This window comes from Dermacentor silvarum, chromosome 5 (genome assembly GCF_013339745.2).
Source record: "Dermacentor silvarum isolate Dsil-2018 chromosome 5, BIME_Dsil_1.4, whole genome shotgun sequence".
Taxonomy (NCBI): Eukaryota; Metazoa; Arthropoda; class Arachnida; order Ixodida; family Ixodidae; genus Dermacentor; species Dermacentor silvarum.
In genome coordinates this window covers 139,625,609-139,639,520 of record NC_051158.1, presented here as the reverse complement: position 1 = coordinate 139,639,520, position 13,912 = coordinate 139,625,609, and the positions used below count along the sequence as shown (strand labels likewise).

Below are 13,912 nucleotides of genomic sequence, written 5' to 3'. Positions count from 1 at the left end.
GAAATGCGCTTGGAGTGACCATATGCTATCGCAATAAAAACTGCCTCCCATAGTGTGTCGCTGAAGGTCAGTAGTGCCTTCGTGTGTGTGTGTGTGTGTGTGCCCTTCAAGTATGTATGTCGCGTTGCTTGACATATCTCCATCTCTCTGCCTTCTCGATTGCTCTGGCGTCAGGACTGCAGGAAGTGTTCGAACACACACACACTCACACTATATGTGTTATTGAAAATTCCGCAAAGAACGGTTTGAACTTCAATCAGAAAGTCGGTAAGTCACGGTAATGGTTTCATTGGTTGGCGATCACAAAAGGCGAAGGAAAAGCATATAATATATGCCCTAGCGTAATTATAGCGCACCGCACTATACCGTCTCGAAAGGTGCGGCCTTGGGGGATAGTGGAGGAGAGAGAGGCGCTCTTCCAGTTATCTCGATTTGCGGCGCAACTGGCAGTTTCCATAATAAGACCGCGACAAAAGAAGGGTGCTGCCGGACCTGAGTGCAGAGGCGACCCATTCCCCTCCCCCTTGTGGCCGCGACTGCAAGACATCATTAGAGAGAAAAACGGGTGGGGGGGAGGGGGGTAGGTGGATGGGCTGGAGGTGATAGTTGGGACAGGATCATGCAACTACTTTGCCTTATGGCCCAGGTACCACGCCCACGTTCCGATTGCATTATGCTCTTCGGACTAAGTGCTGTCTCGGGTTTTACGCGAATTACTGACAAAAGTTGGTGCACGTACCAAGGTTTTCAGACGCCTGGCAAAGCGAACGCCTGAAAAAAGGTTTTCCGAAGTGTTTCAAATGATATTGAACCGAACAATAAATATGCACCTCAGTGAACGAGAAAAATGATTGGAACGTAACTGGAGCCTCAAATTGCAAAACAATTACCTGTGGTTGGAAACATATTTGTTCCCACTTGAATGGGTCCTGAAGTGACAGGCAGTTTCGTACATGTGGGTAGCGCAACCGCAGACACGGACAGAATAAAAGAACACGAGTGCTGTCAGTACCGTCATGAACTGTTTCACCCAACTTGTATTTCGGTTGCTGGAGATTGACATATACAACGACATGAGATATCTACAATGAACCAAAAGTTCGAGGCGTATAAAAAAAAAGTGTATGTGTTAGAGATCCTTCCGTGGTACTTGCCGATTGCTAGGTGCAATTTCTGAACGCAACAATGTGACGACAGCGTTTTGGATGGCCACTGAGCATGATGAGGTGTTTTTTGTTCATTGCATATATGTCATCTTTCACCCAATAAAATTCAGTTGTGAGTATGCGCGCGTCCTGTCCACATATATTTATGTTGCCTCCGTTTCTATAGCGCAGTATCCCCCATTTACAAGATGAACATCCACCAACTAACCCACTAATCCGCTCTACTGTATCGCACAAGGTGAAGATTTGAACTATTCCACGACAGGCGCAGCTATCATCAGTCGGCGTTCCTGGAAGTGGTCTCCTGATATACTAACCTCATATCAACGCTCCATAGCTTCGGCAATTGCAGGAACCGGTACTCTGGCACCAAAACATGACCGAACCCCTAGGTTCGCCAGCCCATTCCATTCCCCCATTCATGTTCATGCGATTTGCAAACAGCACGAAAAAAATAAGACATTTGTTTTGGGATACATGACGCTAATAGTGCTTTAGTTGGCTACACTCAAAGTCTATCCGTCGCGCATGTATGTAAAAAACACCCTTTTTGGCGCTCTGAAAGGCGCGCAATAGGGGCTCTATGTATTGTTAGCAAGCTTGCTGGGGGGCTTCTGAACTTCAGGAAATAGGCATCAGGTCAAAGCGGCACATGCGGTCGAAACAAATCTGGTGTCAGCCGTGCCCGTGGACAGGGGGTAGTTTACAAAAGCACCGCTACTTCTTCGAACAGTAGGGCCTCGACACCCGGCTGTTCCACGCGACCTAACAGTGCCGGTGTGCGGGACCGGTGACAAACTTTCTCGAGGAAATTACTCCACAAACGGTCTTCTTTTTTCTGTTTACTTAGTCGCTCTGTAAATATTTCGTTGTTACTCTATACTAACCTTTACCCCTACTCTTTTACCACCACCTCTCCTCCACGGCTGATCGCTGTTCAGGCGTCAGCAGACTACGCTAGACAGTTACTGCGGTTAGTAGCACTTTCCTTCTCTTTCCTTTATTAATATTTATAGGCACAAAGCAACAGTGACCATTTCAAGCCTAGAGCCTTCGTTTAGCGGGTCCGTACTTTGAAAAATGCTAAAAAAATACACTTGGAAGAGAAAAACAAAACTTGTTGACGATCAACGACGCTCAAGGTTCTGCAGTGAGCACTGATCTGCAGGCCATCTGCGTCCCGGCTTTCGAAGCAGCGGCCCGCACTCACCTGACAGCCACGTCAAAAGCGGCAGTGACGAACCACTAATTGCCACCATCATCAGCACTGACGATTTTACAAGGTTTGACCGAGCTATTGTTGAAAGCATCAGTGGGGAGAAAGCCACCACGCCCAGCAACAAAGCAACAATGGTGCGAGGCACAACTCGTGAAAAGGGGGGAGGGGGACTTTTCCTCAACTGGGCGGATCACCTGTCGCCGCGTCGCAGGAGGGCAGATTTTTTTTTTTTTTTTCGCTTTTTCCAAACATGACTGAGTGGCGTCGCCTGGTGGGAGAATCTGAACTACACGCAAGATGGCGACAGTGATACCTCCACCTTAATATACGAGGCAGTGAACTGCGTAAATTATTTTCTCCCGTTTCATTCAAATGTAAGCTTCCCTAAAATGCACTTTCTTTCGGTCACTCTCAGTTGCAGTACTTTGCTTGGCCTTAAATTCGGCCATTTTCAGCCAGGATCGCCGCAACTAACCCTGTGACTATAAAATCTGGCGCATCTGACCTTCAGTTGTTCAACCCTTTGCATGGCAAATCGTTATATCTCTCTTGGCCTGCCCATGAAAATGATTCAAAGTGGCTTCTTTGTGCGTTGCACTAAAGCATGATATTAATTATAGATGCTCAAACCTGGTTTTCTAATAGTACATTTGGCTGGTCGTTTTCGAGTGCTCTGACGGCGTGCGTTACACTTGGATAGTCGAAACCAAGTGCTCGGAACTCATTTGGCTGGTTCTTTCACAAAGCTTGAAGGAGCTCCCACCTTCTACCTGGCAGCGCCACTGAGATGCGACAAGCTCGATCACGTGGCTACACCGATTGTTGTGGTAGCAGCTAGCACATTCGGCTGGGACAGCCTTTTTGTGGGTCCAATCTCGAGAGGGCTCTGCATCGCTGCAAACTGAGTTGGAGCGTGGTAGGAACCAGTAGAACATACCATAAGACATTACTGCGGTGTGGAGTAAAAGAAAAATTGTGATCAAGACGTATCTGTAAAATTGAGATTTATATTACAGCTGTATCACTATTACCTGTGCTCTTGTGCAGTTTGGTAGTGGATGTAATACTGTGATATATTACTCTGGGTCTAGCTTCTCTCGCCCTCTGGTTCTTAGTTGAGTTGGCATTAAGTGTTTGTCTGTCATTCGTTTGCACAGACGTGCGGCTGGTGGGAAAGCTGACCCAAGCGATGCAGAGGAGGACGACAAACCCTACGTGTACAGCAAAAGCAAGGCAGCCGAATGGAAAGCTGCACAGACCTTCCGCCCGCCGTAAGTTGGGACAGGCAGTGAGAGCAGGAAGCGTTGGCATCTGTTTCTTTTTTTTTTTTTTTTTTTACTACTTGGCTTGCTGAGGCCTCACTTACGTTTACTGTGACTATGCATTGCAATGCCAACATGCACTCTCCGAGATTTTGCTTAGCAGTGGTAACCATGTACTATTAGCATAAATTGTTAATTTATTCCTCAGTTAACTTACAAGACAATATTATTTTGTATGCACGTAAGAATATGTGTACGAATGGTGCTAATTTATTTATTTATTACATACTGCAGTCCGAAGACCTAGCTGGAGGGGCAAAAAAGGGAACATAGTAAAAGAAATGAACAAGTTATACAACAGGTTATAATAAACATTGCTACTGAAAGACAAATTTGATTAAATATGACAAAGATGATTAAATATACATGTGTAGAAAAAATTTGCACAGCTATTTATGAACAACTTTATGTACACAAGGGTAAAGCAAACACATCAACAATTTATACACGATCAGTTTAAACACAATCAACAGTTTTATGCTCACAAGGGTAAAGCAAACACAGCTTAGATAATGTGTTGTCATAATGTAGTATAGCAATAACAACATGTAGTTTACACGAAAAGATGCTTGTATTTTTCAAAGTCAGGAAAGCCACATTATGGAAAAACATTTGAAGGCAGTGCATTCCATTCGCTAATGGTTCGCGGAAAAACAGAGTGCTTGAAAACGTTAGTATGTTTAAAGTATGGTGTCGTATCATGATTGTGACAATGTCTGGTCTGCCTGGAAGAAGAGGGGGAAATGAATTGACCGGGATCGATAATAAACTGCCGATTTCGGAGCAGGAAAAGAAACTTGAGCCTGGCGATAGCTCTGCGCTGTTTCAAGAGTGAAATACTGTTAGCAGCCCTCAGTGATGAAGATGAATCAAGATGGTGATAGTTATTATAGATGAATCCTACTGCTCTCCTTCCGACCATTTCTAGTTTATAAGCATCCTTTTTAAAATATGGGTCCCAGGCCACGCATGCGTGCTCTAGAGAGGGTCGAATGAAAGTATTGCCACACCTTGCAACATGTGCTACATAATTAGAAAGCCTGCTTTCTAATTATGGGTGCCAGCGGGCACCCATAATTTCTAATTATGGGTGCAACGGGCACCAGCGAAGAAGCAGACGAAGATGCTCCGATCCACGTACGAGTGCTTGAGTTTTTGCGTTTGATTGTTCAGTTAGAGACTCGAACTCGACGCTTCAGGTCACCTGTTCTCCTAGAACGTGACATTTCTGGTGGAGGTGCTGGGTAGCCTTGACCTATGCAACAGACCCCTCGTAGCAGCAAGAACATCAGCGCCATACCGGAGCTTACATCAGTTCACCGTGCCAGCCGAAGAATTCGGGGACTGGCCCCTGAGATTGTGCCGTCATCCAAGAGCACGATGGCTACGGTGCAAGGTACGGCGACAGTACCAACTCATTTAACGCTGCAGAACCCGCGAGTGCCACGTTCCTTCCACGGGGACCTTTATGAAGACGTGGAAGACTGGCTGGACGACTTTGAACGAGTAGCAGATTGCAACGAGTGGGACGGCCGAGCGAAATTAAAGAATGTGTATTTCAGCCTCGAGGACGGCGCTCGCACCTGGTTCCAGAACTGCGAAGAGGCCCTGACATCATGGCGTGAGTTACGTCGGCGACTCTTGGACACCTACTCGAGCCCCGATCGCCGAGAGCGAGCAGAACGGGCCCTCCAATTGCGTGCTCAGAAGCATAATGAAAGTGCTCTGATGTACGTTGAAGACATGACACGTCTCTTCAGGCGAGCCGACTCTAGCATGCCGGAAGATAAGAAGCTCCGTCATTTCATGCGAGATGTCAAAGAACAGCTTTTTGTTGGGCTTGTTCGTAACCCGCCGAGGACAGTTATCGAGTTCCTCACAGAAGCCGTTGCTGTGGAAAAGGCGCTGCAGCAGCGGTCGAACCAGTATGACCGGCAAGTAAATGCTGCTTCGACAACCGTCGGTCTGGGAGCTTTCGCGAATGACATTAAAGTGCTCCACGAGCTAATACGATCGGTAGTCCACGACGAGCTGCAACAGCTGCACCGGGCACTGCAGCCTACGGTCAACTGCATCGCCGACATCGTGCGTGACGAAGTACAGCATGCACTCGGGGTACCTCAACCTCGCCCCGAAAGAACACCCCAGGCGAGTGAATTGCGGCGCACGACATACGCTGACGCGTTGAGGCGCAGCTCCCTACATCGGCAACATCCCCACTCGCGGCGACCGATTTCCAGGGTGTGACGTATGGAGACACATTGAGCCGCTCCATCCCTGCATCAGCTCCGCTAGGTCCCGTTGCTCTCCACTCGGCACAGGCGGTACCTTACTTTCCCGACGACCGCCCTGTCACACGTAAATCGGACATTTGGCGCACGCCCGACCGACGACTGCTTCGTTATCATTGTGGTGAGGCGGGTCACGTATACCGAGAGTGCCACTACCGCCAACTTGGACTGCAGGGTTACGCTGCCAATTCACCTCGACCCCGGTTTGGACAGAAGCCATGCGAAATTGAAGCGTTCATCGCCCAGCAGTGCGCGCCTCAGTCACCAAGACGCCAGTCGCGATCACCATCACCGCGGCAATCCTATCCAAGTCGCGAAGGTACATCGAGAATGACGCAGGGACGGTCTCTGAGCCCTCGCCTGGAAAACCGACGTCAGCGACTTTTCGAGGCGAGGCTGCTGATGCGCGATGTGCTGAAGACCTCCAAGCGATGTGACCTTGACCCAACGGAGATTCGACGACGCCTGTACCTCAGCCTGCAGACAAGTTTGTGATGAACATACCTGTGCTCGTACGACAACAGGAGAAATATCAGTGCACTAGTCGACACTGGTGCTGATTACTCAATTATTAGCGGAAGATTGGCGAGCCTTCTCAAGAAAGTTATTATGCCTTGGACTGGGACGCAAGTTCGTACAGCTGGCGGACACGTTATCGCACCGCTTGGTGTGAGCACCGCTAGGATACGAATCCGAAATTGCCCGTTTCTCGCTAGCTGCATTGTCCTGCGTGAATGTTCCTGTGATTTAATTCTTGGAATGGATTTTCTCCGGGAATATGGTGCCATCATCGACCTCAGGAAGCGTTACATCACTTTCGCTGCGAGGAACGATACGACACATGATTATGCCTGCCGCCATAGAACCGGATTTCACCTTGCCAAGGACAGCGTGACTATACCACCCCATCCCAGCGTTATGGTTCAGGTCATATCTGAAGGGCCGCGCAACGGTCAAGTCCTAGCAGAAGGCAACATTTCCCTTTTGCTGAACCTAGGAATTTGCACGGCACGAGGCATCATTGACCTTCGAGATGGCCGGGCTGAAATATTGCTCACAAATTTTACCAATGAGCATCGACACCTTTTTCACGGCACTGTCATCGCCTACGCTTAAGCCTTGGAGGACGTGATTGAGTGTTTCGCTTCTGAAGAAACCGACACCGATGAAGCCTCATTGCAGGCATTGACATCAATAACGAGCTGCTGCAGGAGAAAAAGAAGGCACTGCTACAACTATTATCGGAATTCAAGGCGTGCTTTGCGTCCTCTAGAGTTAGTCAAAGGCCAATCGCACAACACCGAATAATCACCTACGACGGTGCCCGTCCAATCCACCAGCAGCCGTATCATGTCTCGCAAAAAGAACGCAAGACAATCAAAGCACAAGTAAAGGAAATGATTGACGATGGCGTCATCCAGCCTTTCAGCCGTCCGTGGTCTTCACCGGTCGTACTCGTCAAGAAGAAGGATGGCACGCTTCGCTTTTGTGTTGATTACCGAAAGCTCAACAATGTCACAAAAAAAGACGTTTACCCGTTGCCGTGCATCGATGATTCTCTGGACCGGCTACGACGAGCTAAGTACTTTTCATCTCTTGATTTAAAAAGCGGCTATTGGCAGATTGAGGTCGATGAGCGGGACCGTGAAAAAGCTGCCTTTGTCACTCCGGACGGTCTTTACGAGTTCCAGGTGTTTCCGTTCGGTCTTTGCTCTGCTCCAGCAACTTTCCAATGGATGACGGACACTGTGCTGGCCGACCTGAAGTGGCAAAGCTGCCTCGTCTATCTAGATGATGTAGTTTTTTCAGCCAGTTCTTCGGAGCATCTTATCCGACTACGTTAGGTACTCGAGGCAATCCGATCAGCTAACCTTACACTAAAGCCTCAGAAATGCCACTTCAGCTACCAAAAGCTGATGTTTCTCGGTCATATCGTCAGCGCGGAAGGCGTCTGTCCCGATCCCGACAAAGCTGCTGCTGTGGCCGCTTTTCCAACCCCTACCGATAAGTGTCCGATGCTTCCTGGGTCTGTGTGCATACTATTGACGCTTTACCAGTAATTTTTCAAAGATTGCTGAACCGCTTACTCGTCTCACAAGAAACGATATGCCGTTCATTTGGAGCGCTCACCAAGCAGCCGCTTTCACCGAACTCTGACACCGCTTGGCTTCACCGCCCATTCTTGGACACTTTGACGAACAGGCCGAGACTGAAATTCATACAGACGCCAGCAACATTGGCTTGGGTGCGGTACTCTTACAATGGCAGGAGGGCGTTGAAAGAGTTATCGGTTTCACAAGTCGCACTCTATCGCGCCCGGAGTCCAACTACACCACTATGGAGAAAGAGTGCCTTGCAGTCATATGAGCTCTTGCAAAGTTTCGGCCTTACCTTTACGGCCGCCAGGGGCGTAGCCAGGAATTTTTTTGGGGGGGGGTTCATCGGCCCGACCGGGGGGGGGGGGCAAGCGTCTGTTTTGCCTCTAAGTGCCGTGATCGATAATAAATATCGGTAGTTTAAGCACACTCTATGCATGTATTTCAAATACATGGGACCCCCCCCTCGCGTGTGTGTGTGTGCTAGAGCACTGCACGGGCTCGGGCTTACCCGAAAGCCCGGGCCCGGCCCGGCCCACGGGCCGGGCCGGGTAGAACTGTTTTTTCACGGGCCCGGGCCGGGCTCGGGCACGGCGTGTGCATTTTTTACCCGGGCCCGGGCCGCGCTAGGGTTTTTTGACGCGGGCCCGGGCCGGGCTCGGGCTTTCTGGTGGTGTGCATGTAACGTGCAGTGAGTTATTCTCGGGCGACTCAAGTCTGCAAAACATGATTTTTCGGTCTCGGGCCGGGTTCGGGCTGGGCTCGGGCCTAAGTTAAAGGGGTGGCGGGCCGGGCGGGTAACGTAAATTATTTCCGGGCCCGGGCCGGGCCCGGGTTTCGCCATAAATGTTTTGATCGGGCTCGGGCGGGCCACCCAACGCAATAACGGGCCCGGCCCGGGCTGAAAAAATCGGCCCGTGCAGTGCTCTAGTGTGTGCTTGTGAAGAAATTAAGTAAAAAGTAATGTAAGCTCAGTAAAATACAGTAAGTACGACAGGTACAGTGGGCGTTTGGAGCAACCGTCTCTCATCGCGCCACTGAATGGACCAGTCTTCGAAAACGCATCATTGAGACGACCCGCCCGATCGGAGAAGACATCATTAATTGTTAATCTCCGTTAAGCGTAGATGGCGTCGTCCTCGTCGGGGCGAAGTGCGTTTCACAGGTCAAGGACGGCTATACGCGTGAAAATGCACGTGTGACCAGGCTATACCTACTCCCATAGCAATAGCTTGTTCGCTGCGTCTTTGCGCTAGAAAACTTAAATACGCGCAAGAACGAGTAATGCTTTTTTTTTTACGAAGCTTTCGTCGCCTTGCATTTCCTGCGGCAAGTGCATGGGCCGATGTGTCTTCCGCTGTGTGCGAGCGTGCAGCCGTCATTTGCCTTTACGTCAACAGATTCAGATTGTACAGAATATTTCACCGCACTGCATAGTTATGGCATGTGTACGCATTTTAAGTAGTGCGTGCGAGTCATTTCTGCTTCACTTAGGCCGGTGCAAACAGGAAGCGGCCTTGTACCTCACAGAATCTCGACTGATTGGTGTACTAGTGATGCAGGAATGAACTCCGGTCTTGTTCAGTGCATAGTGCACATAATCAATTTCTCAGGACGCGTGAACTCCGACGAGAACTGTCAGCGCCTGCAACAAGAGTTTACTTACACTGTACTGCGCACAGCAGTAATCCATGCTTGTCGGCTGTCTGTTTCGTGCATTCTGTTGCGAGTCGGTGGAAATTCACTGCTGGCATCAACCCTTTCGTGTGTACATTGCTGGTTTGGGATTCCACAACACAACAGCAACTACCAGCCTTTCGTAATTGCTGGTTTGGGATTCAGCAACACAACAGTAACTACCAGCCTTCCGTAGGGGCGCAATCGCAAACGAGAGACGTTTTGCGCTGCAGACTACGCGGCCTAACCGGCACCTGAAGGGACGCGGCGGAAATGTATACCGGAAATTTCGACCACCTGGGGACTTTAACGTGCACCTAAATCTAAGTAAACGGGCCTCGAGCATTTTCGCCTTCATCTAAAATGTGGCTGCCGCATTTGTTGTTTCAGAATGCGGCCGCCACATTCGCGCCCAAAACCTCACAGAGTGTCAAGGCCTTGAGAAACACCGTGACAGTTTTTTTTTCCATATGCCGACATGAGTCGCTGTAAATTACCAACCCAAACGGAAGCGCCCAGGAATGAAAGTGTGAAAGTAGCACCGGTTTCTTGAAATATGTCAGTGCGAAGCGACGAGAGCAAAGGGTGGGTTAGTGGGGGTGGGGGGGAGGTGCAAAAAATTTCGGGGGGGGGGGGGGTTTGAACCCCCCCAACCCCCCCCTTGGCTACGCCACTGACGGCCGCCCATTCAAGGTCGTGACAGATCACCACTCGCTGCAGGAATACGATGTGACCATCGCATACAAGTCCGGGCGCACGCACAAAGACGCCGACACGTCGCGCGCGCCTGTCGAATCTCCTGATAACGACATTGAGGACGACAGCGCTTTCCTTGGGGCTGTAAGCGTGACAGATTTGTCCCAACTGCAGCGCGCAGATGAAGAATTACGGCCTATTATCGAACATCTAGAAGGCCGCAACGCCACTCTGCCCCGACAATTAGCTCGCGGACTGTCGTCCTTTTGTTTACGACAGAGCGTACTGTATAAGAACTCTGGTGCCAGCAACAAAACCTATCTTTTGGTTGTGCCAGCAGAGCTTCGTGCCAAAATTCTGTTTACCTGCCACGATGAACCTCCATCTGGCCACCTAGGCTACACCAGAACCCTGGCTAGAGTGCGCAAATCGTACTATTGGCTGAAACTCGCCACTTGCGTTAAACGGTATGTCCACGTCCAAGCCTGTCGTGAGTGCCAGCGCCGGAAGTCGCCAGCTGTGAAGCCTGTGGGATTACTGAAACCCATTGACCCACCTTGAAGACCTTTTGACCAAGTTGGCATGGATCTCTTGGGCCCGTTTTCTCGGTCATCTTCGGGAAACAAGTGGATAATCATCGCCACAGATTATTTAACGCGCTATGCTGAAGCAAAGGCTCTGCCTCGAGGCACTGCTTCCGAGGTTGCAAAATTTTTTTGTAAACATTGTACTGCGTCATGGCGCCCCATCGTGCGTCATTACCGACCGAGGAACGGCATTTACGGCACGGCTCATTGAAGACGTTTTCCTATTAAGTTACACGATGCATCGAAAGATGACTGCCTATCACCCGTAGACAAATGGCCTGACCGAAAGGCTCAACAAAACTATGACTGACATGCTCTCTATGCTGTAAACGTACAGCCCAAAACGTGGGATGAAGTACTTCCGTACGTAACGTTTGCATACAACACCGCGACCCAGGAGACCACACGCTTCACGCCGTTCTATATTGTTTACGGTCGTGAAGTCCAGACCATGCTTGAAGCAATGCTTCAATGCGACACCTTTGATGATCTTGACCAAGACGCCGAGCTCTTCGTGCAGCGTGCCGAGGAAGCACACCAACTGGCTCACACGAACACCAAGAAACAGCAGTGCATCGACACACGCCACTACAACCTCCGCCATCGACAAGTTGAGTACCAACCAGGAGATCGGGTTCTGGTCTGGACTCCTGTCCGCTGCAAAGGCCTATCCGAGAAACTTCTCAGCCAGTACTTCGGACCTTATAAAGTGCTTCGGCAAGTGAGTGGCGTCAACTACGAGATTCTCCCTGACGGCAGCCAACCAACACGACGTCGAAAGACACTACCCGAGATTGTGCACGTTGTGCAGCTGAAACCATACCGCACTCCGTAACCACCATATTTTGTGGACCATGCCATTCCTTTTGTTTTATTTATTTTTGTCGTAGACAATCATTGCCTCAGTGACATTGCCCTGCGTTCTATGACTATGCATCAGCAAGCGTTTGTGTGTGCATGTGTCTTCCACGCGTGTACTTCCATGTTCGCCCTGTAGTGTGTGTGCTTCTTCTAGCATCGAGTCGATGCTCTTCCGAGGAGGGAGAATAATGCCACACCTTGCAACATGTGCTACATAATTAGAAAGCCGAAGACGTGCGCTAGTCCACGCCCCATGCGCTGGTACCTGCTTTGACGGGCGCCAGCGAAGAAGCAGACAAAGATCCTCCGATCCACGTGCGGGTGCTTCAGTTTTTGCATTTAATCAGCTGGCAGTCAGAGACTCGAACTCAACGCTTCAGGTCGCCTGTTCTCCTAGAACGTGACAATATGCAAGAAGTTTGATCTGAGATAGCGCGTTTTTTAGTTTATGTCTAAGAAATCCGAGTTTTCTTGAAGCGTAGGAACAAATGCTGTCAATATGACAACCCCATGATAGTCGGTTTGTAATCTTGACACCCAAGTATTTAAAATTGCTGACTTTGATCAGGGGATTTTTATTTAAGGTGTACCTAGATGAAAAAGGGCTAATTTTATTCGAGATTCGGATAAAGACTGATTTGTTAATGTTTAACTCCATCGACCATGTGTTGCACCAATCGGAAAAAGAATTCAGGTTGTTCTGCTAGCACTTTTGGTCCTTTTCACTTTTAATTGGCTTATAATGAATGCAGTCATCTGCAAAAAGTTTTAAGTTTATGGCGGAAGTGTCAACTGATGAAACAATGTCATTGATGAAGATAAGAAACAAGGCAGGGGCCAAGGACACTACCCTGGTGAACTCCCGAGGTTACAGGCAGAACCTCAGAGCTGCAGCTTTCGACCTGGACAAACTGTTCCCGGTTGGTGAGGTAAGATCGAATCCAATTAATTAAGGTAATGGTAGCCAGTGTTAGAAAGTTTCATGAGTAGTTTACCTTGACAGACACAATCGAAGGCTTTTCTAAAATCTAAGAAGATAGCGTCTATTTGGTCGCCCTTATCAAGTGCTGTTGCGAAGTCATGAATAGTGGTGACAAGTTGGGTGGTATTCGAGAGGCCTTTCCTAAAACCGTGCTAAAAGGGAGTCAAAATATTGTTTCTTCTAGAAAAGACATTATGTAATGCGTAATGATGTGCTCTAGAAGTTTACAGGGGCCGGAAGTTGATGATATAGGCCGTTAGTTTTCAACATTCAGGCGATCACCTTTCTTGAATACCGGAATAATGCGTGCCGTACGCCAATCATTGGGAAGAATTGAATCATGAAACGAAAGACTAAAAGATGGGTGAAGGCATGTGCAATAGGTTCGACCTAACGTTGCAGAAATGCGTTTGGTATACTGTCTGGACCGTCAGAAGATTTAGTCTTAACATTAAGCAACAGAGAAAGGACACCTTCGACAGTTATGAAATCGGCAGATATGGTAGGAAGAGAACGATTATTCGTGTCAGTATGATGTCCCTGAGTGAATACCGAGTGGAAATAGTAATTGAACTGGTTTTCAATTTTGGTTGGATCTTTAACAATATGGCCGTTCAATGATATGTCAGTCAGTGTTTTGTGCGTGTCGCTCAAGTACCACCAGAATCTATCCGGGTTTGTTTTCAAGAAGTTAGGGAGTGGATGGTTGAAATACTGTAACGGTATTTCGAGGAGTAAAATACAATAACTCGTTTATTAAGGGCGAACCTGTGCCCTGAAACTAACTATGTACACAAAGAGTTTTTAAGAACGTTCCACACGAGCGTCTCTCCACCGAACGCACTTCTTCTTCTTCTCCAGTGATGGTCCGCGCCGCTGTCTCGTGCGCGTGCACGAGCGGCATACATTGCGCCACCTCACGAAACTAAGCAGGCGCGCGAGACGTAGCAGACGCTCTTTTGACAGAGTGGCTTGCTGGCTACCGTCGTAGCAGACTTGCTTAGGAGCAGACTTG

General features: G+C 48.9%; 1 protein-coding gene across 2 annotated transcripts in view; it reads left to right on the top strand.

Annotated features, from left to right (window-relative positions):
- The window catches only part of LOC119453781 (uncharacterized), a 58,169-nt gene that overhangs the window by 6,823 nt on the left and 37,434 nt on the right, over positions 1-13,912 (top strand). For both annotated transcript variants that reach the window (XM_049668505.1, XM_037715836.2), the window contains exon 2: positions 3,543-3,656. In XM_049668505.1, coding sequence (XP_049524462.1) covers positions 3,543-3,656 — 114 coding nt within the window. The remainder of the gene's footprint in view (positions 1-3,542; positions 3,657-13,912) is intronic.